The 26,061-nt window shown below is 40.0% G+C and overlaps 2 protein-coding genes across 12 annotated transcripts in view; one reads left to right on the top strand and one right to left on the bottom strand.

Moving 5' to 3' along the window:
* The window catches only part of immp2l (inner mitochondrial membrane peptidase subunit 2), a 454,378-nt gene that overhangs the window by 116,086 nt on the left and 312,231 nt on the right, over positions 1-26,061 (bottom strand). For 7 of the 11 annotated variants that reach the window (XR_011346674.1, XR_011346676.1, XR_011346675.1 and 4 more), the window contains exon 7: positions 5,231-5,390. Coding sequence is in view for 7 of the 11 variants with exons in the window: in XM_069903806.1 (XP_069759907.1) it covers positions 5,247-5,390 (144 nt within the window). In the remaining 4 variants the exon portion in view is untranslated. The other 4 variants (XM_069903804.1, XM_069903802.1, XM_069903805.1 and 1 more) reach the window with 4 other exon arrangements.
* On the top strand, positions 12,610-13,978 carry LOC138745807 (DNA-directed RNA polymerase III subunit RPC6-like). The gene is made up of 2 exons (XM_069903123.1): positions 12,610-13,064; positions 13,757-13,978. Exons 1-2 carry the CDS (start codon positions 12,610-12,612, stop codon positions 13,842-13,844), a joined length of 543 nt encoding a protein of 180 aa, XP_069759224.1. The 3' UTR covers positions 13,845-13,978.

Here is a 26,061-nt window from a genome sequence, read left to right on the forward strand (position 1 = left end):
AACAGAGGGACCCTGAGCTTCCAGTTTCCTGTTACTTCATCTTCCACCTCTTACATTGCTCAGTCAATGCCCAATATAAGATGGAGGAAAAGCATTGCCTTTAATCTGCCTATGTTACAGCCATTGGTCAAATTTATTGTCATCTGATTGTACAAGTATAATCCAAAGGAATAGTGTTCTCCAGTCCTTGGTGCAAAACATCAGACACAACACATGATACACTATTAATAACTTCAAAGACTAGAAGTTGTAGAGAAACTAATAGGCTTTTATTCACAACAGAATGGATGTCCGTCCATGCTGGTCATCTGCCCTGGATTGAGGAGGGGGCTGCGGCATAGTCGTCTTTATTCAGGGGTCAGTGGGAGGAGTCTCAGGGACAGACAGCAAAGGGCGTGTCCAAGCACATCCAAACATATATATAGTGGCTTACCACAACACATATAGGCCAACAATACATATGAAGGACAAGTATTTCATCCGTACAAATAAATAAATACTGTTTTGTACATATGAGAGTCTCAGATGGCTAGTGTGAGCAGTTCCTTTGGTCATTCACCATTCTCACTGCCCGTGGGAAGAAGCTGCTCCTCAGCCTGGTGGGCTGGCTCTGATACTCCTGAATCTCTTTCCCAATGGGAGCAGCTGAAAGATGCTGCATGCAGGGTGGAAGGGGTCCTCAATGATTTTGCGCAGCCTCTTCAGATTTTGTGCCCTCTCCAGAGTTGCCACTGTTTAGTTAGAAATATGATCACACCAAATTTAAAAAGAAAACTTCTTTGCCGAACTGAACTATCATCCTTTGTCATCAGTGGCCCCAGGGACTATGCATATGGATTAAACCTACCTCAGCAAAGGAAATACTTTGAGGCTATATAAATGCCGCCTGTTCCTTTGGGGACATAACTGGGCAGCAAAATGACTGTGTTCACTGAAGTCTCTTCCACATCATTATAACCAAGAATCAATCATCAACCACATCACTTTCTGCCCCTAGAAAAATTAATCACCCTGGTCCTCAAGATGGGCCTCAGACAAGCTGTGCATCAATGGCCAGTTGTCCGGCTCTTGGTCCCAGGCTTCTCATCCACCAGTGAATATGGACCTGGGTGACCAACAGAGAGAATCTTTCGGAGCAACCCTAAAGTGTCTCTCTCCTCCCCTGAGCCGTTGCCACCTGGTCCCCCTGTCCCCTAAGCCACTCTCTCTCCCCTGAGCTGCCCCCTTTCCCCACTCTCCCCACTCCCAAGACAACCCCCCCTCCCTATTCCTCTGAGCAGAACACTCCCTCTCATCACTCCCCCCTCTCTCCGCTTCCCTGAGCCGCCCAAAAAGGTGCAAACCCTGATGACCGTGTGATGCTTCTTCATCCGACTCTGGCTCATTTAGCATAAGACAAATTTCGTTCACTCGGAAATGCGATTTACCTCGCCTACTCGTAGTTCAAAGCACACCTTAAGAGTGCAGAGAAATTAAAAGCGGGAAATCTGGATCAAAGGCAGAAGTTGAGAGGAATGCACAATAGCTTCTGCTGCAAAAGATTCAAGATGTTGTATTTGACAAATTTCTTTATGTCGGCATCTTTGCATAAAAAATAATTGTTACTGATTAATTTTTAAAACTCCTGAGCTATTTGAAGATTTAAAAGCAACCAAGTTTAAATGACAGTTTTCAGCATTCCAAACCCCTGTCTGAAATATTTATTTCCAGCAAGGGATGATTTTATCACTCCTGTTAAGAGGTTTTGTTCTACCGGTGGTAAGATTGATAGCACAAATCCTTGAGATGATGTCTTGCTATTGACATCAACAACAATGTCACCCAATATCAAACAACTAACAAAATCAAGTTTCCCCCTGATTGAGCTGCTGTCCGTTTTGGGGTTAGTTATTTTGTTTTTACTGTGACTCATTTCCAGCTTTCAAGATTCCTTCCTTCCTTGTCCTGAAATGCATCATAGTAGTCTTTTTTGGAAGGAATACAGTTCATCTTGTTGCTTGAACTTTTTCTGTGGACAGTGTTTTGATAAATTATTTTCTGTTCTGTTCATACATTGTACATTACGTACTTCAAGTAGAGACAATTGAAAGCTTAAATTACATAATGTTCTGTGTTTCAGTATTTATTTTATTTATGGTAGCATCAGTACGGCCCGCCGTTCAACCACTGACACACCATCCGGCCCACACATGGCAAAAAGTTGCCTGCCCCTGGTTTAGGAGATGGGGAGAGAAAAGATTGTTTTGAGCTTCAAATAAAGATAGGTTTGTATTAATCCACTGCATTTTAACAATCTCAGATAAAAATGAGGCTACAATCAACAAAAAAGATTGACTTTCTTTAAATATTAGGTTAAAAATAGGCAGTTTTCCATGCTATTCCTATTCAGAAAATGCTAGGTCAAGGGAATGTTTTTTTTTTGTTGAAAAATAAAACTTTTGTGAATCCTGTGATGTAATTAACTTTTCTAGTTATCATTAAGTAAATGTAAAAAGGAGTAATTCTGAGGTTTTTTTTAATATCACCTAGTGTATAATATGGTCGAAATAAGTCGATAAGAAAGGAAAAATATTTATTTTTCTTTAGTAAAATACAAAAGCAAAAGTTGCAAAGTCTTGTTTAGAGAGGATGAAGAGATTTGCCAGTATGTTGCCTGGATTGGAGTACATCTGTTATGAAGCAAGGTTGACAGAGCTAAGGCTTTTCTCTTAGGAGAGACAGAGGATGAGAAGCAACTTAATGGGTATATAAGATTATGAAGGCCATTATTTTTCCTAGGGTGACAATACCAAATTCCAGAAGACATCTGTTTCAGCTGAGTGGAGGAAGGTCAGAGGTATGTTTTTTACCTAGAGAGTGGTGGGTATCTGGAATGCACTGCCGTGGGTGGTTGTGGAGCCTGGTATAAGACTCTTAGATAGACGTAGGGATGTAACAAAAATAAAGGGTTATTGGTGTGCGGTAAGGAAGGATTAGATTATCGTGGAATAGGTTTACATAGGTCAGCACAATATCATTGTCTGAAGGGCCTGTTCTAAGCTGTAACATTCTATGCAGTTCAGATCTGTGCTGACATGACAAAACCTCCATTAAAATATTTAATATTTATATTTTTTATGGAATGTCTGTTCAATTATCAAAAAGTTGGGTACAGAGCAGAGGATTTGATCATTGTTTCCCAGTGATGATTTGGCTTTACACTAACCATCTACAAAAACAGATCCTCTACCAACCTGCTTTCACTGCATGGCATTGGTCATTGACATTTAAGGTCGAGACTCTGGAAAGTTTTCTGGGTCAGTTTTTATGACTCAGAGATGGTCTCTCAGTGAGGTAAAACATCAGTAATATAATTAACTATGGTGTTCAATGCGCCAATAGAGCCTTTTCCTCCCTGAGAAAAGATGGTTGAAGATCAAGACTGGATGCCAGGTACTGAATTGGTAGTCAAATTGATTGCCATCCTCTTAAGCTTAAGAGGTAACTATTCACAATATTTACAACTGACACATCAAAGAGGCAACACTGATATATCTCGTCAAGCATGATTTTTCAGACCATCATCTACAATGCTGGAACTCCATCCAATAGGCAAGCCACGTTAGTGAAATGAGGCACAAACCAATACTGGAGGAATTTAGTGGATCAAGCAGCGTCCATTGATGAGAATGGACAGCTAATGCCCCAAGTTGAAACCTTGCTTCAATTTTACTCCATGGAGTTGCTCCAGCATTTTAGATTTTGCTCAGAATTTTGGCTGTCTCTTGCACCTTCATTTTAGTGGAAGCTTTGTTGAAATGAGATTACATAACATAACATAATTACAGCACGGAAACAGGCCATTAGGCCCTTCTAGTCCGCACCGAACCAAACACCCCTTTCTAGTCCCACCTCCCTGCACAATGCCCATAACCCTCCATCCACAACAGAGAAAACATTTCAAGCATTTTTCTCAAAACCTGCTTGGAAATGAATGAGGCATCCTCACCAAACCCTTGGGAATATGATCAGAATGGGGGAGGAGAGATGGCAGACAATCTCAGCAGAATTGGGAGAAAGCAAGCCACCTTGCATATGACCTGCCCACTTGCCCCATCAGTGGTGTTATCTGCAGAATATGCATCATCTTATCAGCTGTTTCAGACCCTACAAATCAGAGTGTGAGCAAGTTACCCCTCACCCCTGAGGGACTGCTTGAGGAGGATGATGGTGTTGCTAATCAAGTGAAAATATTAAATACTCTCACTGTTGAAGATAAAGTTCTTTTAATTTTGTCCTACCAACAGCATCTGTGCCATCAACAACTGTTCCTATGTTGTGAAATAGTGTACACTTTTCTACTACCTACACTTATTCAGGTTGTCCTCCTAATAAGATTTTAATAAGGTGATAATCTACAGGCATCTATGAACTGTGAACCCACGATTATGAGGGGCTTGTTTGAATTTTGACATTTCAGGTGAAATCTTTATGGTGGCAGAGGAAGTGATATTCATTTTTGAATTGGGATGGGTTTAGTCCTCAGGTACACAAGTGAAAGGATATTGCTTTTGAACCACAGCCTCCAAAAAAATACAGGCCCTGAAGAAATAACTAGCCCTTTATGCCAGAGAAGGAACGTGGACAGAATTTATGTTACCCAGATGATCTTCCCTCCTTTGCCTGGGGACAATTTACATTGCATTGGTTGAATTCAGCAACATATATCTTTGTGGCTTCTGAAAGCACCCAAACATTTTTCAATCAGAGTTGGTTAAAAAAATGTTTCCATCTATTTAGGTTTCTGGAAGAGGCAGTTATTTCAAGCATGAATTTACTGATTCTGACCCATTAAACAGTTGGCTCAGGGCCACTTTTGAAAGATTCAGTTCTTCCACTAGTATTCCATAAAAGTGGGCCCAGTTATTTTCAGACTTAAAGTCGTATCAATTACATCAAATGTTTCTTTAAAGGCTTAATTGAGAAAAGGAGATGGATTATTGGGACTCCACTGGAATTAACTATTATTAACATTTCCTTCTAAATTCAGAGTTTTGGCTCAAAAAGCAGATATATCATTTAAATTTTGCAACAAATGCAAATGAAACAGTACACATTAACATGCTGTGTGTGGAGTATGCTATGGAAGGAAAGTATTCCTTGCTTTAGAAATTACAAGTGTGTGAAATGTGCAACATAATGAAACGTTATAAAGCACTTTCACAATTAGAACATTATGTTGGATTCTTACTTTATTCAGCAATCTGCTAACTTGATGCTTTGTCGACAGATTCGTTACCCTGAGACATCAGAGGTCTCCGTTTCTCAGGCAGTTGTGCTTCTAACTTCATCCAACGATTAGGGGGCCAGATGATGTGTGAGGCACGGGCATGAACCAGTCCAAGAGAAACCTATAAAAGAGACAATGTAAACGTCAGTAGAGTAACATTGCACTGCTATAGAATTTCTGCTTTGGGTGTAAAGGCTCGTAAAATTGCAACCTTTGGAGTTGTCACAAACTAGTGCAATTTTTTTTGCAAAATAGTATTTTTAATTGCTTTACAACATTCTTCAGCATTTAGCTATATGATACCTCTCATTTTGTTCATTTTAGATTGGTCACAGTGTTTGAGCTACCGAAAGAAAATAGACACACACACCGAGAGCAGTTCAGTTTATACAAATGTTTATTACTAATTCAAAAGCTGATTTCACACTACAATATGCAAGCCCTTTCCAACTATACTTATCAACGCTTGGACTGGTCCCAACTGCCGAAGCGAGGCAACGACTGCACACTTGTAGGTTGTCAGGGCGCTGGTAGCAGCTTCTCCACCTCCCCCGACCGGGACGTTGCTCGGACTCTGGCTGTTCTTCCTTCTTGACAAGGGGTGATCCCACCCCTCGGAGAGTCTAAACTTCAGCAGCAGGACCACAGGCTTATATACCCCAAAAACAATTAATCATGTGCCTACTCCTTCTAACATTTGTCAGTCAAAATCAAAACTGAACATTATATTCTACAATTTAGAAGATTAGTTATTATGGAACCAGGATGTTTTGATTTCCTGGTTTATCTCGTAGATACAAAGACTTATTAAAACTTCTCGAGCAAGACAGGTTGTGACCAATTCGTCAATTTCAGAGTGTTGCATTTGACAACTGCTTTCCCTGGGCCTCACAGTGGAATTCCATTTCAAAGTGTATCTTCAGATAAGTCCCCATGGCTGAGTTTAATTACATCTGCTAGTTCTGAAAGTAAGGTGACCTGCGTGTGGACCCAGTTGTGGTCAGTTCCACATGAGCAAAAAGCATCTGGGTACATGGTTTTAATCCTCCATTACAACATTCTTCAGCATTTAGCTATATGATATGCCTTTTTGTTATATTAGTAGACTTTTTATGTAGGATTATTATGTTAGGATCAATAAAAATATTTTTAAAAGAAAAAGCATTTAGCTTAATTGTTGATGATGAAGTTCTAAGCCTTTTACAATAATGAAAATTATTGCTCTGGGGAGGTCCCTGCAGATTGGAAGACAACAAATGCCATAGTTTAAAAAGGATGTAGGCAAAGGCAGGTAAATAAAGGCCAGTCACATCTGTAATGCTATGAAATCTGGTATGGCCAGCTTTGTGGTTTACCTGTAGCACAATATTGGTATAAAATTGTAAAATAATGCAGAGCCTTTATTTGAATTGACCGCAAACTGCTCTTAAATTGCAAAATTGGTCATTGTGATTTCAAGTGAACTGCATTAAAAAAAACACAATCGAGCAACAGTTGTTCTCTCTTTTAGCTCTCCCCGTTGCAGAAGGGACACTGCACAGGTAGCCTGTTATCATTGAGGTTTAAGTAGCTGTTGGGATTTGTAACAAGATGGTTCCAGAGAACGTTTGGTTATTTTCCATCTACTCTGTCATGGCATCTTTTAACATTTCAAATGTAAGGTATGCTTATGTCAAAATATTTGTTGTTGTGGCTCTCTGGCAATATGCTGGAAGAAAAACTCCTAGATGTAATGACTGCTGAGACCATTCACTGAGAACAAAATCTGATTCCCTAAGTTTAAATTTAGATTCAATTCTAACACTGAATGTTTAAAGAAATTTTAAGATAATCTTACTTTTTTTCCAAATGTGTATTTAGTTTCAAGGAAAATGAATATCTCTAAATTTCCAATCAAATATCCCATTATGCACTCAATTTACATTTGTCAAGATCCTGAAGTGAATCATTTAAACAACTGGATAAGAAATGTAATATCTCAACAGCTGATGATCACATTGATAATCTGCAAAATGATGCGATCAAATATAAGAATTTAAACTGCACTAGAATCCTCTCTGTTAAAAAAAAGGCACGGTTCTTAACTACAAGTGTGTTTTTCCAAGCATTATGCATTGGTGGGAGTCGCATGGACATGATTCGGTCCGAGAGGCCTGTCGGAAGGTTTTCGAGTTTGGAGGCAATGAAGCTCTTGACCATGAAGCCTACACCAGATAGATAGATAGAAGCAAGGCTGTGTTCTCGCACCAACCCTCTTTTCAATCTTCTTCAGCATGATGCTGAACCAAGCCATGAAAGACCCCAACAATGAAGACGCTGTTTACATCCGGTACCGCACGGATGGCAGTCTCTTCAATCTGAGGCGCCTGCAAGCTCACACCAAGACACAAGAGAAACTTGTCCGTGAACTACTCTTTGCAGATGATGCCGCTTTAGTTGCCTATTCAGAGCCAGCTCTTCAGCGCTTGACGTCCTGCTTTGCGGAAACTGCCAAAATGTTTGGCCTGGAAGTCAGCCTGAAGAAAACTGAGGTCCTCCATCAGCCAGCTCCCCACCATGACTACCAGCCCCCCCACATCTCCATCGGGCACACAAAACTCAAAACGGTCAACCAGTTTACCTATCTCGGCTGCACCATTTCATCAGATGCAAGGATCGACAATGAGATAGACAACAGACTCGCCAAGGCAAATAGCGCCTTTGGAAGACTACACAAAAGAGTCTGGAAAAACAACCAACTGAAAAACCTCACAAAGATAAGCGTATACAGAGCCGTTGTCATACCCACACTCCTGTTCGGCTCCGAATCATGGGTCCTCTACCGGCACCACCTACGGCTCCTAGAACGCTTCCACCAGCGTTGTCTCTGCTCCATCCTCAACATCCATTGGAGCGCTTTCATCCCTAACGTCGAAGTACTCGAGATGGCAGAGGTCGACAGCATCGAGTCCACGCTGCTGAAGATCCAGCTGCGCTGGGTGGGTCACGTCTCCAGAATGGAGGACCATTGCCTTCCCAAGATCGTGTTATATGGCGAGCTCTCCACTGGCCACCGTGACAGAGGTGCACCAAAGAAAAGGTACAAGGACTGCCTAAAGAAATCTCTTGGTGCCTGCCACATTGACCACCGCCAGTGGGCTGATAACGCCTCAAACCGTGCATCTTGGCGCCTCACAGTTTGGCGGGCAGCAACCTCCTTTGAAGAAGACCGCAGAGCCCACCTCACTGACAAAAGGCAAAGGAGGAAAAACCTAACACCCAACCCCAACCAACCAATTTTCCCTTGCAACCGCTGCAATCGTGTCTGCCTGTCCCGCATCGGACTTGTCAGCCACAAACGAGCCTGCAGCTGACGTGGACTTTTTACCCCCTCCATAAATCTTCGTCCGCGAAGCCAAGCCAAAGATGCATTGGTATTCATAAACAAGTAAATAGGAACTCCTTCTAAACAAGACCATTGTACATATTTCAATCATTAAGAGTTACGAGTTCACCCCCAAAACAGTCTTATGCACAGCAGCTGAAGAATAAATGCATGCAGTGCAAACCTAGATCACCAGGGATTAAAGAGACCCAGTGCTCTCTCGCTATTGAAGGTGAATCTGCTCCAAATGTAGGATGACAGTTCTGGAGAGTTTAACTTGATTTCTACTTTTATCATCTAGTCAAAATCAAATTTTGTCAATTTTGAAATGTCCTTCAAATTTGCCCTCAAAAATGTTTTTCACTGCTGTGTGGTTTTTCACTTCTCGTCACCTTTCCTTCTTCAAGACAGCCTACAGTTTTGTGCTATAGAAGGAAAACTTTTGCAGCATGGATTTTGCATTTTGGAAGTTGGATTAAGGTTGCCCAATGTCATTGTTTAGCTTTACTGATACCTAAAAGAGAATAGTAACCAGAAATCTGGTAGGACATAAACTGTTTGGGAGGTTTTAACAGAAATCAATAAGTTACTTTTTTTTATTTAAAAAAAATTTAGACATAAATGGAGACGTAGCTGTTATTAGCACTTAGCCTAATGTTTAAAATGCTTATTTTTCCACAGAATTTGCTGTTTTGATTGCTGTTAGATAACAAAGAAAACAACATTTTCAGAATGATGGTATTTTAACAATCACCTCATAATTTTTAATTATTCTAAATTTGTATAATTTTGGTATTAAAAAACAACAATTATTTCTGGTTTTTACATTTCTTTACAACTTGACTCTACTGTTAATGTAGTTCAATCATTGAATTTTAACCTTGCAGAATTTATCTTCTAAACATTGTTCCAAAATTTTCATTTCTTCTTGAAAACATTATTTTGAGGCAATTAAAAATTGCTTTTCAATATGCCTGGAGATAACAGATCACAATCATTAAATTTTCAGCATGGTCCAACTAATGCAAAGTCCTGATAAGGCAGAGCCCTGATAATTATCAAACAGGAACAATGTTAAAAAAAAATTCCTCCACTGAGGATATCATATAGAAGAGAAGATTGCAATTATACTGCAGGAACCCATCTTACTTCTCGGAAATGTAGTGCACAAGCACCACACGGTACTTGTATTATTAGATATACATTTAGCCATACTGGAATGAAATTAGCTTAGCCTGAAAGCCTTGATTAGGATAAATCCAGTATTTTAAAAGTCCCAAGTTATTTTATAGAATTGTGAAAAGAAATGTGACAAGGATGCTAATGCCCGATTAGCATTAGGGCATGAAGAGCTATTCACAGGCATTTAAATCATATTTAAAAAGAGGTGTGGGTATAAGTGCAGAGTGAAGTTAAACTTATGATTCAGATGTTGCTTTAAAATCGCATTTTATTTTTGCAGATTTCATATTGTCAAAGGAACTTCGATAGTTTTATTGTTTGGGTATCCTTTATTCCCTCTGAGATCAATAAAATACTGACTGATACAGAACTACAACCATTGAACAAATTATGCTTTCTGCCTCCATCTTCCTGCCCAGTTTATGGTTGAAATCTAATTTAAAAGTTTATCCCACTAAGAACAATTGGGTCACAGATTTTATTGCTGAGTTTTGGGTCACCAATCTGTCTCCAATACTTTAAGGCCAGGCTTCAAACTGAAATGAAACTGAAATACTGGATAAGGGAAGCAATCATCTTGGTTTCAGCCTGGGATATATTTGCACTAGGAGTAATAGATATGTGCACTTAAGTTACTGCGCCTCTATATTTCACATCATACCAAATATATTAAAAAACTGCATAAATAGTCCTGTACTGAACAGAGATTGTGGAATTTAGTTATTCCACTCAGATCATCCTTTTGCAAAATAAACTGGTCCACAAATATAACTGCCTCAGGGATATTTGTAATTAGTCATGTTCCCAATTACACTTTTAATCTGATGTCATTATAGATTAATAACGATTCAGATTACCTTTTGTAGTGTAAACATATTAATGCAAAAGAGATTAGTCTTGCGCTACTCCAACATGCAGCATGACATTGAAGTGACTTTCAAACATGATCCTTTCAGCAAAATTTACACAGCAAACGGTGAAGAACATGAATTAGCTTTTCCTATCTTGGGAACACTTCTGGAATGTGGATAATATTGTACAGTCATCAAAATAAAAATGGAGAAAATTGAACATCAAGATATTTATAGTTTTTTTTATTGATCAATACACCTAGGTCATGGCCATCTAACAGAAAGGATGCAAAGAATGTCATTTCTGCAGATGTTTTACCAAAGGAATATCTAATAAGTTACTTTTTTTACTGAAAACTGCACAACAGAGTAAAGACAGAAGATAGGTTTTACAAATCTATTTTGTGCTATCTCTGCATTCTACACTAAGGATGTTGCATTTTACAACCTTGGTCCCAATTTTAATCCAGGCTATCTGTACTGATATTTACAAGTTGCAAAATGGCAGCTATGTGAAAATGTTATATTTGTATTCCAGAAAACCTATAAAACCAAATTTCCATGCATTCATCTTTCATTTTATTGCTGAGGTGCCATTGCTCATTATATTAATGTTTAATTGAAACATATGTTAACAGTTTCAACTTCATTTGCTTAATTTTAACTCTGGAAATCTGATTATAATGCAAAATAGATGTCAAAACATGATCATAAGGCAGCATAAATTAATACTGAGAAGTAATGGTCTCTTTAAAATTTAATTTTAGAGCTTTCTAATAATATACATTTTTACGTGGTTAAGAGATTGAATACCAACATCAGACATTTGCATTTCTAAAATTGCATTATGCTGCTGGGCAGATGCGATAATAGATATTGTAATTCAATCGAGCCAAAAATGACAAAATGACACATTCAGACACTGTTATTTACACTTTTCACCTTTATATTTGTGCTATTTGTAACAATTAAAAAAAAATCTTTTATTCAAATTATAAATGACAGTTGCTTGTGATTGTCTAGTTCAACAGATTCTGGAATCGATTTTCGCTTGTGCCAGGTGCTGTGTATGGGAACATGCATGGATGATGGCAGATACGTGGAGTTACGTGGTAGGGAGTGTTTCAGTGTGTGGTGCCATATTAAAGAATAAAGACATGATTACCTCTCCTCCAAAGTAATGTTAATTCCTAAAGGTAAAATACACACAAAGCTGCGATGATGGGATGGACGTTGGAGGTGAGAATTTGGTGAAAAAAGAGAGGCATAAAGAACAACGTCAGAATATCTGGTAAAAGGTTGCAAATTCAGAAGATCAAAGACAGGAAACAACAGAAGTTGTTAAATGGCATATTGTGGATATGATGATTGCAGAGGAAGAAAATTTAAGGCAGGGGCTGAAAAAGAGCATTGTTGTGTGCCAGAAAGAGCTCTATGCAGTGTGTCGGAAACTCGTTTGGATGCATGTCTGCCAGAAGATTGGGCACAAATGATGAAAGAAGAGCTGAGAAAACAAAAAGAAACAGCACGCTTTAAAGCCAGGCCCAATTCTTTTGTACATTATGAGCCATTTCAACCAAGGAAATCAGACCAATCATGAATAGAAAGGTTTCCTTCCATGGTACATGAGAAGTTTGAATTAGCAACAGAAAAGCGTGCAAAAGAGTGGAAGAATTTTGAAAAGTGAAAAAGAAGCCATGAAAGAGAAATGTGAGCAAGAGGAACCAGATAAGGCATGTAGAGAATATGAGGAACTACAGAAAGTGATGTCTCAAAATAACACATTGCGTGCGAGGACTGAAGAGTTGAAAAATTGTGGTTCCAAATAGCAGTCTGGGAAATCGAGAAGAGAAGCTTAACCAGAATCTGCAGCAACTAGAGACTAATAAATTAGCAATGGGAAAAGAAAAAGATGAGCTCTGGGAGATGCTGGAGTGGATGAAATGAAGAGAACCTTGCAACGAAACACTGAGCTTAAAATGGAGGAAAAGTTAGATGTGAAAGTTAAGCAAGAAGCTCCTGATCCTGTAGCAATGGTAACCGTGATCTTGGAATTGTGCCAGCAGTTTCTACAGGGAATCACGGAGCAAGTTAGTCAGAATGACATGCTGCAAATTGAGCCCCAGAAGAGAGCAATGGTCATCTATAGCCCAGCTAGATTTGCTGAGGGGCACTGCTGTCTCCTTTACCACATAAAAGATTCCCAAACGGCAAGCAAAATGAAGAGATCTGAAAACCAGGAAAAGCTGGTTTATCAAATCAATGAAAATGTTATAAATAAAGGAATATGGAGCAAAGATACTCAAAACAAGAGCAACCTCCCTCTAACAGAGATCAACAAAATCTTGAAGAACATGGAAAATAAAAATCTAAGAAAAGCAGTGAAGTCAGAGGCTTCTTTGGAAATCTTCACTCCCTCACGCAATGAAATGGAGAATGAAAAAAATAGAGATACAGAAGCAATTGGAGAAATTGAAAATTAAGTTACAGGAATCACAGAAAACCAGCAAAGTCGACATGAAAACAAAGAATGTGATCGGATTGCTACTTCGCAGAAGATTCAAGAAGCTTTTTCTGCCTCTTTGCAAGAAAAGAAAGCTACAAAGAAACTCAATGAACATATTCAACAACTGGAGATAGAGAATACAACATTTGAAGTGGTGGCAAAACAGCAGTTGACGGAGAAGGAATGTTAAGGTACTGATTCAGTCCATGTTCATCTGGAAGACTTGATAATGAGCGTGCAAGAAATGGAAGTATTTTCAATGATCAATTCAGTCATGAGGTTGACGTCCAAAAGAAAAATGTTGAAATGAGATTGGGTCATGAAATAGAAAGAAACAAACACCAGAAAGAAGTCGACCGAAGGAGAACAATGGTGAAGTTGACAAAAAAAAATGAGGGATTTTGGGTGCTCTGAACCTGACGTCACTAATAACAGGATGCAAAGCAAGATTGATGAATTGCTCAAATCAACTTGAAGTACAATTTGCAAAGAGTATGCACTTGGAATCAATCAATTAAATACTTGTGGACAGGTCTCCATGACGGAAGATCAACTGGAGAAAGCCAGTTCTTACAAAACAAAGTTGAGGTGGCACGGAAGAGTAATCAAAGTCCTATGGTGCAAAAGCACAATTTACTTGCTTCATCTCATGAAATGTGGATGGGCAAATGAAGAGCAGCCACTCCAATTATCCAGTCATTGGCCTGATGAGGACACCTTGGGGATGTGTGCAGTACATTTAGAAGACTAGGTGCAGTGACTTGAAGATTTATTTAGTGTATCTCAAAAACTATGGTTGCTGTCTTAAAGGCTTTGTATGTTCTATAGTTAATATATTTTTGTACATTTCCAGTTAATACATTTTAAGTTAAGCAGCATTAGATTTAGAGTTACCATACCAGTGAAAGACATAGTTAAATCCTCTGTAATGTCAACATAGTTAACTTTTCTGTAACGTCAATATAGTTCTTTTCTGTAATGTCAACATAGTTAACTTTCCTACAGTGTCAACATCATTAAATTTGACGCTTGTTTGCCAGCAAGTACAAAACATTTTTTTTGAGGGGAAGAGTGTTGTGTATGGCAATGACGTCAGATACGTGGAGTTATGTGGTAGGAAATGTTTCAGTGTGTGGTGCCATATTAAAGAATAAAGACATGATTACCTCCCTTCCAGAGTAATGCTAATTACTAAAGGTCAAATACACAACACCAGCAATCAACTATATAGAGGGAAGAGGCATGTGTACATACAGCACGGTAACAGGCCTTTTCAGCCTATGAGTCTCCCCAATTTGCACCCAATTAACCTACACACCAGGTATGTTTCAAATGGTGGGAGGAAACAGGAGCCCCCAGGAGAAAATCCACACAGACATGGAGAGAACATACGAGCTCCTTACAGACAGTGCAAGATTTGAACCCCGGAACTGATCAGTGGCGCTGTAAAGGCTACATCAACAATGTTGCCCCATCACTTGAATTAAAATAGCTTTGGAGCCCTAGAAGGATCACAGGATGCCAATCTGCCTGCAGGTTTCTGCTGGTTTCTGGTGGGCACTTCGGCTAACTTTTAAAATGTGGAGAGGCAAGCTCACAGCTATTAACCCTGCTCTGGAAGAGTGGCTCAAATGAATAGTCTATTTAAATGAGTGTAAGTGAGTTATATGGCCAGAGGTGACTGTCATAACCCATAAACAAATTTTTTTAGCTTAAATTTGATTGCGTAGTATCCAAAAATAGAGAGTTTACTTTGAGTTATTAGAAATTACCTGATGATTTGTTACAGGAATGACTTTAATGAGCACCTGACAACATTTCATGTGATCTCAAAATCAGCAAACCTGGTTTGAAATGTTTTAATTAATTTGCTTCTTATCAATGACTAAAATTTTTAAATGACTTCCTTTTAGTAAAACTTGAATAAGTTTATTTCAACCTAATTTACATGTCTAGCTATCAGAGGCATGACAAAAATCAGTTGAAAAGGCCTTTGGCAGCCGAAATGTGATGTGCGGTCATTATTTGCAGCCCCTTGAATCTATTGGACAGGTACCAGGGTGAGGTCTTGAGCCCAATTAAAAACATAGTACCTTGAAAGCAGCTGAAAGGATCGAATGGGAGATGAGAAATTACACAGGGATGAATGATTGGATGATCCAGAATTGTTTTCTGTAGAACAGGGATGGCTGAGTGGAGAATTAATGATGAAATTAGAGGAATCTTGATAAGGTAAATAAAAAGAACCAGGGTTCACAGCCTTAAAGTAAAAGGATTGGAATGGAGATGGATTCTAGTTCTTTCACAGACAACCTGTCAAGGAGACTGAACCCCACAATCTGTGATGATTGTTGCCACGTGTACATAGTGCTTGAATATTCAAAGCTGTGACTGCAGGGGTGCAGACAAAGGTGGGATTTTCTGGCATGGACATACTGGGTCATCCGCTTCTTAAATTTTTTTATGATTTTGTGGTGGGTCAGAGCAGTTGGTAGTTTACTTCCAAATATTGGCAAAAGGTAAGCATATTTTGGTCTTTCACTTTTGGAGAGGGCTAGAAAGAGTGTTTTTACTTTGACTGGGATAAAACTAACTTCTGCTTTAACTGCCTGTTCTCAATCAGTAGCAACATAATCCAAGTCATTTATGGTTTTTAGGCTGCGGGCATGTCACGGCACAATCAAGGAATTTTGCCGCTACACGGGCAGGCTGAAAAGGAATATGCAGGAATTTTGTCAATTCCTGCCCCGCGATTTATCCTGCAGGACCCCTACAACTTTCTGGAGGAAGCCTGTAGTGTAAAACGTACTGGAAAAATTCATTGGTGGTCATCCACTCTTCCGCACTGTCCTACACTCAGGTATTTGCAGTCTAAAAAAGCGCCCAGTGTGAATGACCACGCGGGCAGTATTTATGTTAATTTTTTCCCTGATTTTCCCGACATTGCAGTCTAAAAAACATAATTGACAACGGTGTTCTCGGGCAATAACTTGCTCCTTGATAATGCATCTCAGTTGCTGCGGACTTAATCTAGTTGCAAATATAATTGAAAACTTCAAAAGTAACACAAGGGCAGAATTCTAGAGCAGAACTCAGAATGGCTGACATCAAGGCACCATCCAACCAACCATGGTGACAAGGAACATCCACATAATCACAGTGAAAAGGAAATAGGGGTAGACTTTCTACTGACTGGTAACATACCCAGCACAAAAACTGCTTGTGGTTTATGAAGGTCACCTTCAAAAGTTACTGATCGATGAATGAGGTTTTCATCGGCTTTGTCAATTACACAACCTGTTCTGTCTGGTTCTTAATGTAGCTATTCCGTTATGATTTCAGAATTCATCTTTATCTGGAATCCCTCAGAGAGTAAAAGGGAGTTCACACATAGCAGGACCTTGCCAGCACCCAATTTTATATTGATAAGAGGCAAGCAGCGTCATTGAAACACTTGCAGCAGGGATACATACAACCGTTTTCCCCTAAACCACAGTGATGTTACGAGCTAATCAGCACCACTTGATCTTCAATGCCATTATCCCCACCTGAGGCTTTATTGACCAAAAATCAATCAGATTAGGCACATAAATATGACCACAGAAGCAATTAGGGGTTAGGCATTCTGTAGTGCGTGGTGTCTTGGGTAAACTTATACCTCTCATTTTGTTCATTTTAGATTGGTCACAGTATTTGAGCTACCGAAAGAAAATAGACACACACACCGAGAGCAGTTCAGTTTATACAAATTCAAAAGCTGATTTCACACTACAATATGCAAGCCCTTCCCAACTATACTTATCAACGCTTGGACTGGTCCCAACTGCCGAAGCGAGGCAACGACTGCACACTTGCAGTAGGCTGTCAGGGCGCCGGTAGCAGCTTCTCCACCTCCCCTGACCGGGACGTTGGCTGGACCCTAGAAGTTCTTCTTCTTGCTAAGAGATGTTGCCACCTCTCGGAGAGTCTCTCTCTTCAGCAGCGGGACCATGGCTTATATTACCCAAAAACTGCTTACCCAAGCACCTATTCCCAGCACAGCAAGAAAGATAAGCAAGCAAGCTAGCATACTAGGTTTCTAACTAGTAACATAATTTTCAGCTTATCACTTTGAATACAATGGTTTATTATGCATCAAGGCTAGGCCTCTGACAGTCTGTGATCAAAACAAACAGGAAGATTAAATGTTCTTGTTACACAGATGTCCTTTCTTCAAATAACAGTATCTGGCCCCTCGGTGGAATTTAGCTTATGTCTGCTGATTCTAAAACACAAGCAGGTTCTCAGCCTTGCAAAACCTAGAGCAGCAAATTAAAAAAACAGTTTAGAATCTTCCATTACACGTGGCTCATCCCCTAATCTGCTCCTTCATTACAAAACGAACACACCACCTTCCAAAATAAAGCAGAATTTTCACTCCGTCAACCAGAGGAGACATCCATGCAGAGGAACCAAAGGACGTGGATATGAAACACCTGGAGCAAATACACGCAGATTTACAGGAAAGATTTAAGACCTGATATATGTCAATATCTTGTATTGGATATTAGATCCATTTGAGCAACCACCCACCAAAGTTGACCCAGGAATTCAAGTGAGTTTGTTTGAACTTCAGAATGATATGATTACATGGCATAAGTTCAATCAATTAAAGAAAAAATTGGACTCAGAGTGAACCGCTGAGGAGATTTCAAAAATTATGGGAAAAGGTTGATCCGTTTTTATTGCCTTTCTCTCAACAATGTTGAATGTGGATTCAGCAAGGTAGTTTCCTTGACAAAATCCAGGAACAGGCAATATCTCAGCAAGAGGAGACCATCGACTATCATTATCCACTGTGATAATTTGGAGCCTGACATCAAAAATAACTTGAGCAGGAATATATCCCTCAAGGATCTCCTTAAAATCTCCATTTGTAAGAATAGTTTTTTGAAATTATTTTTATTAAGTGTTCTATCCTTGAGTTTATGCTTAAAGTTCCCTAAGACTCATTGTGCACACACCTTTGTGCTCTAAGAATCTTTTAAAATGATTTTGTAACATGTATGTTCATGTTTTATTTTTTCCTGTGTCTGTGAGTGCTGGAATCACAAGTCACATTGTTATGCTCAGAGTAAAAGCCTTGTTTTCTTTTCATCTCACATAAATTTTTTTAAAATAACTTTTTATGCAGCCAGTAGGAGAGAAGTACAGAAGAAATCAACTAAACTTGACTGTTTCACAGGGAAGTGGGCCCTTAAACTTTAAACAGAGTCCTCTGGGGGCTTTAGCCAAAATAAGGATGAGAATAGCTGGTCTAGACTATCCCGAAGGCACCCTAGAATGCCCAGCAGAGCGAGTTATCAAGTATTACAGTGGTTTGTTGTATAATCTCAATGAGGGGAATATCCTGTCACCAGCTATACAATGAGCCCATTGGGTGAAGGAACAAGAGGAAGGTATGTTGACCTGAATGGTCCCTTTCTACCTTTAGGCTTCTTCAGGTGCATTCTACGCTAAAAATGCACCTAAAGAAGCAGAAGCGGCCCTTTAAATTGCCATTCAGGTGGCAGCGTTTAAAGTCCAACGCTGGCCACCTGGAGGACACAGCTGCATAGGATGCGGCTCTGAGCACACTCGGCTCCTGCCCAGTGTCAGCTGTGATCAGCAGCCTGACCCTTTAACATCCGCTTTCAGCCAGCTGCTTTCAGGTGGCTGGGGGAGCCACTGAGCTCAGCTGATTATCCCTCTTGGAGGAGGGTGACGTAGCTTGCCTCAAGACCGCCTCTTGCACATTCAGGTGGCCTCAAAACAGCCCCATATTGCCTAAACATGCGGCTTTACATGCGGGGCAATTGGCCACCTGAAAGTGCCTTTTGAAAAACTTATCCAGGTATAACTCTACTTGTCTATTTGTCAACAGTCCCACACTTTGTCTCTGACCCTCTTGGTCAAGAAAAAAGATAAAAGTCACTATTGCCCGCATATTCCAAAGTAAAATGATAAACATCAAGAAGTTGTTTCCGTTATGTTGCAATAACAAATTTTCATTGTGCTCAGGTTGGACTATGAATCCAGATTAACAAAACATCCCTTGTTCTGGTTGAAGCAATGCCACTTTACTTGATCCTCATAAAAGGATTTTTATACTTGGTTAATTTAAGATTAAAAAGGGACAAATTCTCCCAAAACAACAGCAACGTAAGTGCAAGGAGAGATTGTCAATGTTTCTGAAACAAATGCTGCAGTATAACAGAGAAATAATAGTTATTAAAATCTAAATAAAATAGGAGTTAATTTTAATAACTATCTGTGCACAAAATTCATGCCAATAAAATTGCATTAAAATCAGTTACTTCCATTGCTGTCAATAATCCAGAGGCCAGAGATCGCTTGTCAAGTTAGGTATTTGGAGCAGATGGTGAGTATGGAATTGGCATTGCGGATGGCAACATGTTGAACCCCAATAGATCAGGCAATGTTGGGTGGTTGAGCCATGTTTCACAACTAGGTTGTGAGATCCAGATGATTAGGGAAACTGGGGGCGGGGGGGGGGGGGGGGGAATGAGAGAGAGAGAGAGAGAGAGAGAGAGAGAGAGAGAATGAATGGCAATTCAAGATGTGCATTTTGAAAAGAATAAAAAAGAAGGAACCTGGATGGCAAAATTGTTCTCATGCCATTCACGTCTCCTATCTTTATTTCTTCTAATACGATCAATTGGACCACTAATGTAATAGAGGTTGCTTATGTACATCTAGCTGTGCCTTAACTGTCATCAAAGGTTACAAGAAACATTGCCACAGGCAATAATGGTGAATTGCAGACTCCTTTTACCTTTTTGAGATATAGTTTGAAATCATTATATACTGGTAGAAAGCAAATAGCCCCAGTCTACGTGTTAAGGTGGTTCATATTTGTATACTTTCAGATTCTCGGGATAATTTAAAAAGGTGCTCTTGTGTTTTGCAACACGTATCATCACAGAATTGCTCAAACTCCCATAAATAGCTAGATAATTTTAAAAAAATCATCTGTTTTGGAGATTATTTGAGGGATTACTATTGACCAGAGCCATCAGAGGAAGCACTTCATCTAATTCCATTTGTCCAACAGATCAAATTGAATCCTGATGTTGTGTCTCAGTTGAAAGACAGTGGCACTGAAACTCCACCTCAGTAGGCTTCTCAGGTGCATTCTCCGCCAAGAATTCGCCTCAGACCTGTGGAATGGTCGTTCAGGTGGCAGAGCTGAAAGCACAGCGCTGGCCATCTGAAAGGGACAGCTGCACGGGAGGTGCCTCGAAGTGCACTCCGGCTCCTGACCCTTTGGGCTGTCAGGGTTGAGGTGGCGGGCTGTCAGAGCTGGGGTGGCTGGCACAGGTTGTCAGCGCTGGGGCGGCCGGTGCGGGCTGTCCCCATACTGATCCCACTTCCCCGCTCTCTCCCCACAGCCCCGTGTTGGTCCGAACACTGATCCCACTGCTCTGCCCGTGCTGGCCGCTTCAGCATCCCACGCCTGCCGCCCCGTCGCTGACAGCCCGCACCGGTCTCCCCACAATGTGGGGATTGATACAGGGCTGTGGGGAGAGCATGGGGCAGTGGGATCAGTGTGGGGACCGACATGGGGCTGTGGGGAGAGAGAAGAGCAATGGGATCAGTATGGGGACAGCCCGCGCCAGCCGCCTCAGCGCTGACAACCCACACCAGCCGCCCCAACCCCTACAGCCTGCGCCAGCTGCCCCAGCCCTTACATCCTGCGCCGGCTGTCCCTGCCCTGACATCCTGCGCTAGGGGGGGCAGGGGCAGCGAGGGGGTGGGGGGGTGGTGGGCTGTCAGGCGCTCGCCAGCTGTTGTCATGCTCTTAGCAGCCACTTTCGGGCACCTGCATTCAGGTGCCTGGGGTGGGGTGGGGGGGTGGAAACCTCTGTGCTGCGGCAATTATCCCTCCCACAGGAGAGTTACAAAGTTAGCCTTGCATGCGCCTCCTGTGCTTTCAAGTGGCCTCCCGACAGCCACAATATTATAGGCATAATATGAGGCTTTACATTGGGGGATTTTGGCCACCTGAAAGTGCCTAGTGTAACTGAGAAATTAGTGAAGGTCATTTCATGAAGACTGTTGCCAGCTCCCCCAACGCTGAGGCAGGGACACTGATTGCTGCACCACCTCAGCATTGCAATGGAACTGTCACATTAGATGACCTGCTCAAAAAACTGGAGCAGAAGTTAAACCAACAGATTTCTGAGCACAACATTTGAACTACCTGAAACATTAAAATTACATCAACAGTGATACACAATCAATCATTTGAATGAATGATTTTTGATTGAACAAGTTCTCTACGTGGGTGTCTAAACACATTATTTGATGCAACACTGATAACAAACACTTCTGTTTTCTTCAAGTCTGAATACTTTTGAAGCAACTTATAATTTACTTGAAGTTCTGACTATTTTAATGCTTGGATTATTCCTGTTAAGCAATGGGCTGCCTGGTTCATTCTCTCACTTGCAGTTGCATTCAGATTGACAGAAAAAGATGGCAAAGGGATAAGAGTGGTATCATTTGCTGCTCAAGGAATGAACTGCAAATATGGTCGATGTATATCCTCAGCAATTTCTTAAATTAGCTTCGCATTTATGCATAATTGTGGAGTGAATGACAGTGTTTGGTCAACCGCTGCATACAATAGAGCCTTGGGTGAAAATTATCAGACTGCATTAGCAAATTACCCAATCTGACACATTAAGCTAATTTAAAACATCAGTACTATCTGCAGGGGGTAAATTGTACTTGAAACAAGAATGGAGAAACATGGATCATCCATCTCCTGGGTCTGACAGCATTAATCTGCATGACAATCATCCTCAACCCTCTGACTTCAATATATCTTGGAGTGCATTCTAATTCAGCTATGGCATTACAAAGAAAACAAATCAAATTTGTTTTCTTTCATGGAACTTGCATAATTTTTCCATTCTGAAGTGTCTCCTTACCTTCCAGGAGTTGCTGTTCACATAAGAAACTAGCAAAACTCCAAATATCCGTATCACACCGCGAGTTTAGACAGAATACCTGAAGTACCTTTAGGAGGCTGTACGTCCTATTGTTCACAGATCGCCTGCAGTTCAGTTTAGACTGCAAGCAATCTGTGAAAATAACTAGGGTTCAAGGAGGTAAATTGGCAGAATGGGAATGAGTCCTTATTCCTATTCTGATCTTTTTACACAGATTTTGCATAATTTCCTGGAACGCAGTGGCTGTATAAAAAACATAAAAGATAAACAAATCTTTCAAATGTGAATTTATATATTATAAATGGAAAGGAAATTGTTTTTTTTTGTGTTGTACACTTTCTGTGATGATAAATACCAATCCGTTTACAGTTAATACTCAACCACTTTGGAAATTAAAATGTAATGTTGACAAGATTATCCTTTCCATTTGAAAGGCTATGAGGTGAAAATATGTCACTGCTCTTTCTGGGACAATTTGGCCCTAATCTGGACTCAAAATTAGGCTTCTGGCCTCATTTTAATTGGCACATCTTCAACGTTGCCTGCCTGACTATTGGTCCAAGTTTCAGGACTGGCTGCTCACTATCAGGTGCCTTCCTGTAAGTGTCTGGCTGGCTGGGCAGGATGATTGGAGCAAGCTATCATTATCAGGAGGGTTTTCTCTGCTCAGCATAGCTTCAGTTATCAATAAGAAGTCAACAGCTTTGTCTTTACATTGAGATGTAGATTTTAGGGTGCCTACCACAACAGGTGAAGGTCAACACAACAGCCCCTGGGTCTCCTATTTTCTGAGTCAGCTGATGCTACAGCTAAGCTCTTCACTTACAAGAGCAAAAGGCCTAAAAGTATGGAGTTTTTCTTTTAATTGATGTGTTCACTGAATGTGGACATTGCTGGCATTTAATGTTCATTCCCAATTGTCAATGAGGAGACATTATAAATCAACAACATTGGTGGGTGCGGTGTCGCACGTAAACTAGACCAAGTAAGGACAGGAAACTTGCTTCTTTGAAGTCCAGTAGTGATCAGATTTTTAAAAGTGATCCATTAGTTTACAAAGGTTAGCTTTAATCCCACATTCATTTCACTTAGTTCATTTAAATTCCCCAGCTACCATGATGGAATTTGAACTCAAGTCTCTGGGAATGATGAACCAAAACTCTGCTAGTCCCATAACCTAATCACTACATTTCAGTACTTCCTGGACACCTATTGAGACCAGAGTTGAGTTCCAAACAGGAGAAATTGTCAAATTAACCCACACATATGTAGTGGTGCTGCAACAAGGGAATTAAGCGATTGCTTTAGAAAGAATTGCAGCAGAATAAAGATGCACTTATAGAGTGGGCATTTTTCTCTTTGATTAATCCGATGGCCATTAGATCTGGAATGTCTTGATGCCCTCCATTGCCATTAACAAAGGTAGCATCCACAAGAACATGTAAGGAACAAGTATAGACTTTCAAGCCTCAAGCTGATTTATACCTTAAGTTCCCTTACAATATTCATCTTAGCTCATCATCCCTCAATATCCACGTGCGTGCACTGATTTGCACTGTGGACTGGGGAATGCTGTTTCGTCGTCATGTACTGGTACAATAATAATAAATAAACCTGAACCTGAACTTTTACAAAGAGCCATAACAATCTACAGCATTGACTATGATAGATCTATTTTATATATCGTTCTAAAGAATGTATTATCTTATCTCAGGTGCTTGAATTCAAAGAAAATAACTGCACGAGCCAACCTCCATTAACAACTATTTAACAACATTAAATGCCAGCAACGTCCACATTCAGTGAACACATCAATTAAAAGAAAAACTCCATACTTTAGGCAAGAACTGCAGGCCCATAGCAAAAATGGCCCTCATACTTTGCTGCTGTATGAAAACTGTTTAAAAATAAGTTATTCCTTTGTACAGTTCACCAATTTAAATGGAACAGATGATAGGCTTTGAAATAATTGAAGAGCACAGCTGTCAGCATAGTTAGAAGGCTCTTCTGAGTACTGCAGTTCCCATTTAATTAGTTTAAGTTACTAACAGAAGCAGGAGGCCCAAATGAAAGAATTTGTTTACACTATTATGCAATTAAATTGTCAATTAACATCATGGCTTTTGGTGCATTCTAAAGCTATAAAACTATAAATATGTCAAAATTGGAACAGACATGGTATGCTTCCACATAAACCAGGGAATAATAATAAATCAAGACTTTATGGTGGTGAAATGTCATACATTTGCTTCTTTTGGAAGAAAGTGGATTTAAATCAAAGCCAATATCTCACCACTTTCAATTTTTTTGTTAAAACTGGCAAAATCTGGTAAGTTAAAACTGGCAAAATTTGATACATCAGCACAACTCTGAGGAGAACCAGCTGATTATATTCTTCATGTTTTAGATGCTCTTTACATTTTGGACGACAAATGACCGGGCATATACTCGATGTGACATAAAATTTACAACTGTTATTCAAAAAATCTGGAAGATAAGAGCTTCTAAAATGGAACAAAATACAATTGTAGCGACTACTATATTTCCAAGAATCCAAATCCAGCTGGAGCTGCAAACAAGAAATAAAGAACGCAGTCGGCACATGGAATATTTGATTTTCGTGGTTTTTAAAAAAATAATATCTGAAATTATTTAAAAAATTGTTAAATGTATTTCTTGTTTCGGCCAGAATGATGCTCAATTCATGACAGAAAAAAAATGTATCAAACCTTCAATGGGCAAATGTTTGAAGTTTCTGAGAGGTCAGGCCAGATCTTTGTGGGAAATGTCAGCATTCCTGTACCAAACTGCCACCCAGCATTCACCTCATAAGTGTCTGGAAGGTGCACTACCACAGTGGATTTGGAAAATTCAGAATCATAGAGATTTTGACCCTAGCCTTTCAGCCCAACATCCATGCTGACCTAGTTCAACCCATTTTCCTGCAATTGACATATCCCTCTCATACTTTTCTATCTATATACAGTGCCCTCCATAATGTTTGGGAAAAAGATACATTTTCCTTTATTTGCCGCTGTGCTCCGGCTTTAAATTTGCAATCAAACAATTGACAGGGGGATGAAAGTGCACATTTCAAATTTTATTCATAAAATTATACTGCCTATTTTGATTTCAAAATGTTGAAATTACAGCATTTTTTAATTCATAGTCCCCTCATTTAGGGCACATTAATAGTCGTGTTTAGTACTTTGTTACATATCCCTTGAATGCAATGACTGCTTGAAGTCTGTGATTCATAGACATCCGCAGGTGCTGTGTATCTTCAACATGTTTGAGATCATTGTCTTGCTGTAGGATGAAGCGTCGTCCTATGATTTTGGAGGCATTTGCTGCAACTAGAGCAAATAAGTTGTTGCTATACACCTCAGAATTCATTTTGCTACTGCCATCAGCAGTTACATTATCAACGAAGATAAGTGTGACAGCCATACATGCCCAGGCCGTAACACCATCACCACCATGTTTCACAGATGAGGTGGTATGCTTTGGATCTTGGGCAGTTCCTTTACACCTCCACACTTTGCTCTTGCCATCACTTTGATACAGGTTAATCTTGTTCTCATCTATCCCCAAGATCTTTTTCCACAATTTTTCAGGCTGTTTTAACTACTTCTTGGCAAACGGTAACCTGGGCATTCTGCTTCGTGGTTCGCATCTTGCAGTGAGTCTCTGTATCTCTGTTCATGAAGCCTTCTTAGGACAGCAGCCTTTGTCACATCCACACCTGTCTCCTGAAGAGTGTTTCTGATCTGTCAGGCAGATGTTTGAGGATTGTGTATTGGGATTTTTCTTCATTATGATGAGAATTATTCTATCTTCACCAGTGGAGGTCTTCTTTGCCATACCAGTCCCAATTATTTTTCAGTCTCATA

The sequence above is a fragment of the Narcine bancroftii genome, chromosome 11 (assembly GCF_036971445.1).
Source record: "Narcine bancroftii isolate sNarBan1 chromosome 11, sNarBan1.hap1, whole genome shotgun sequence".
Taxonomy (NCBI): Eukaryota; Metazoa; Chordata; class Chondrichthyes; order Torpediniformes; family Narcinidae; genus Narcine; species Narcine bancroftii.

Bases quoted from the DNA above. Each gene is read 5' to 3' on its own strand.
- LOC138745807 (XM_069903123.1), top strand. From the start codon at position 12,610: ATGAAGAGAACCTTGCAACGAAACACTGAGCTTAAAATGGAGGAAAAG. The intron at 13,065-13,756 runs TTTGGAAATCTT...ACAAAACAAAGT, and splicing joins GCAGTGAAGTCAGAGGCTTC to TGAGGTGGCACGGAAGAGTA.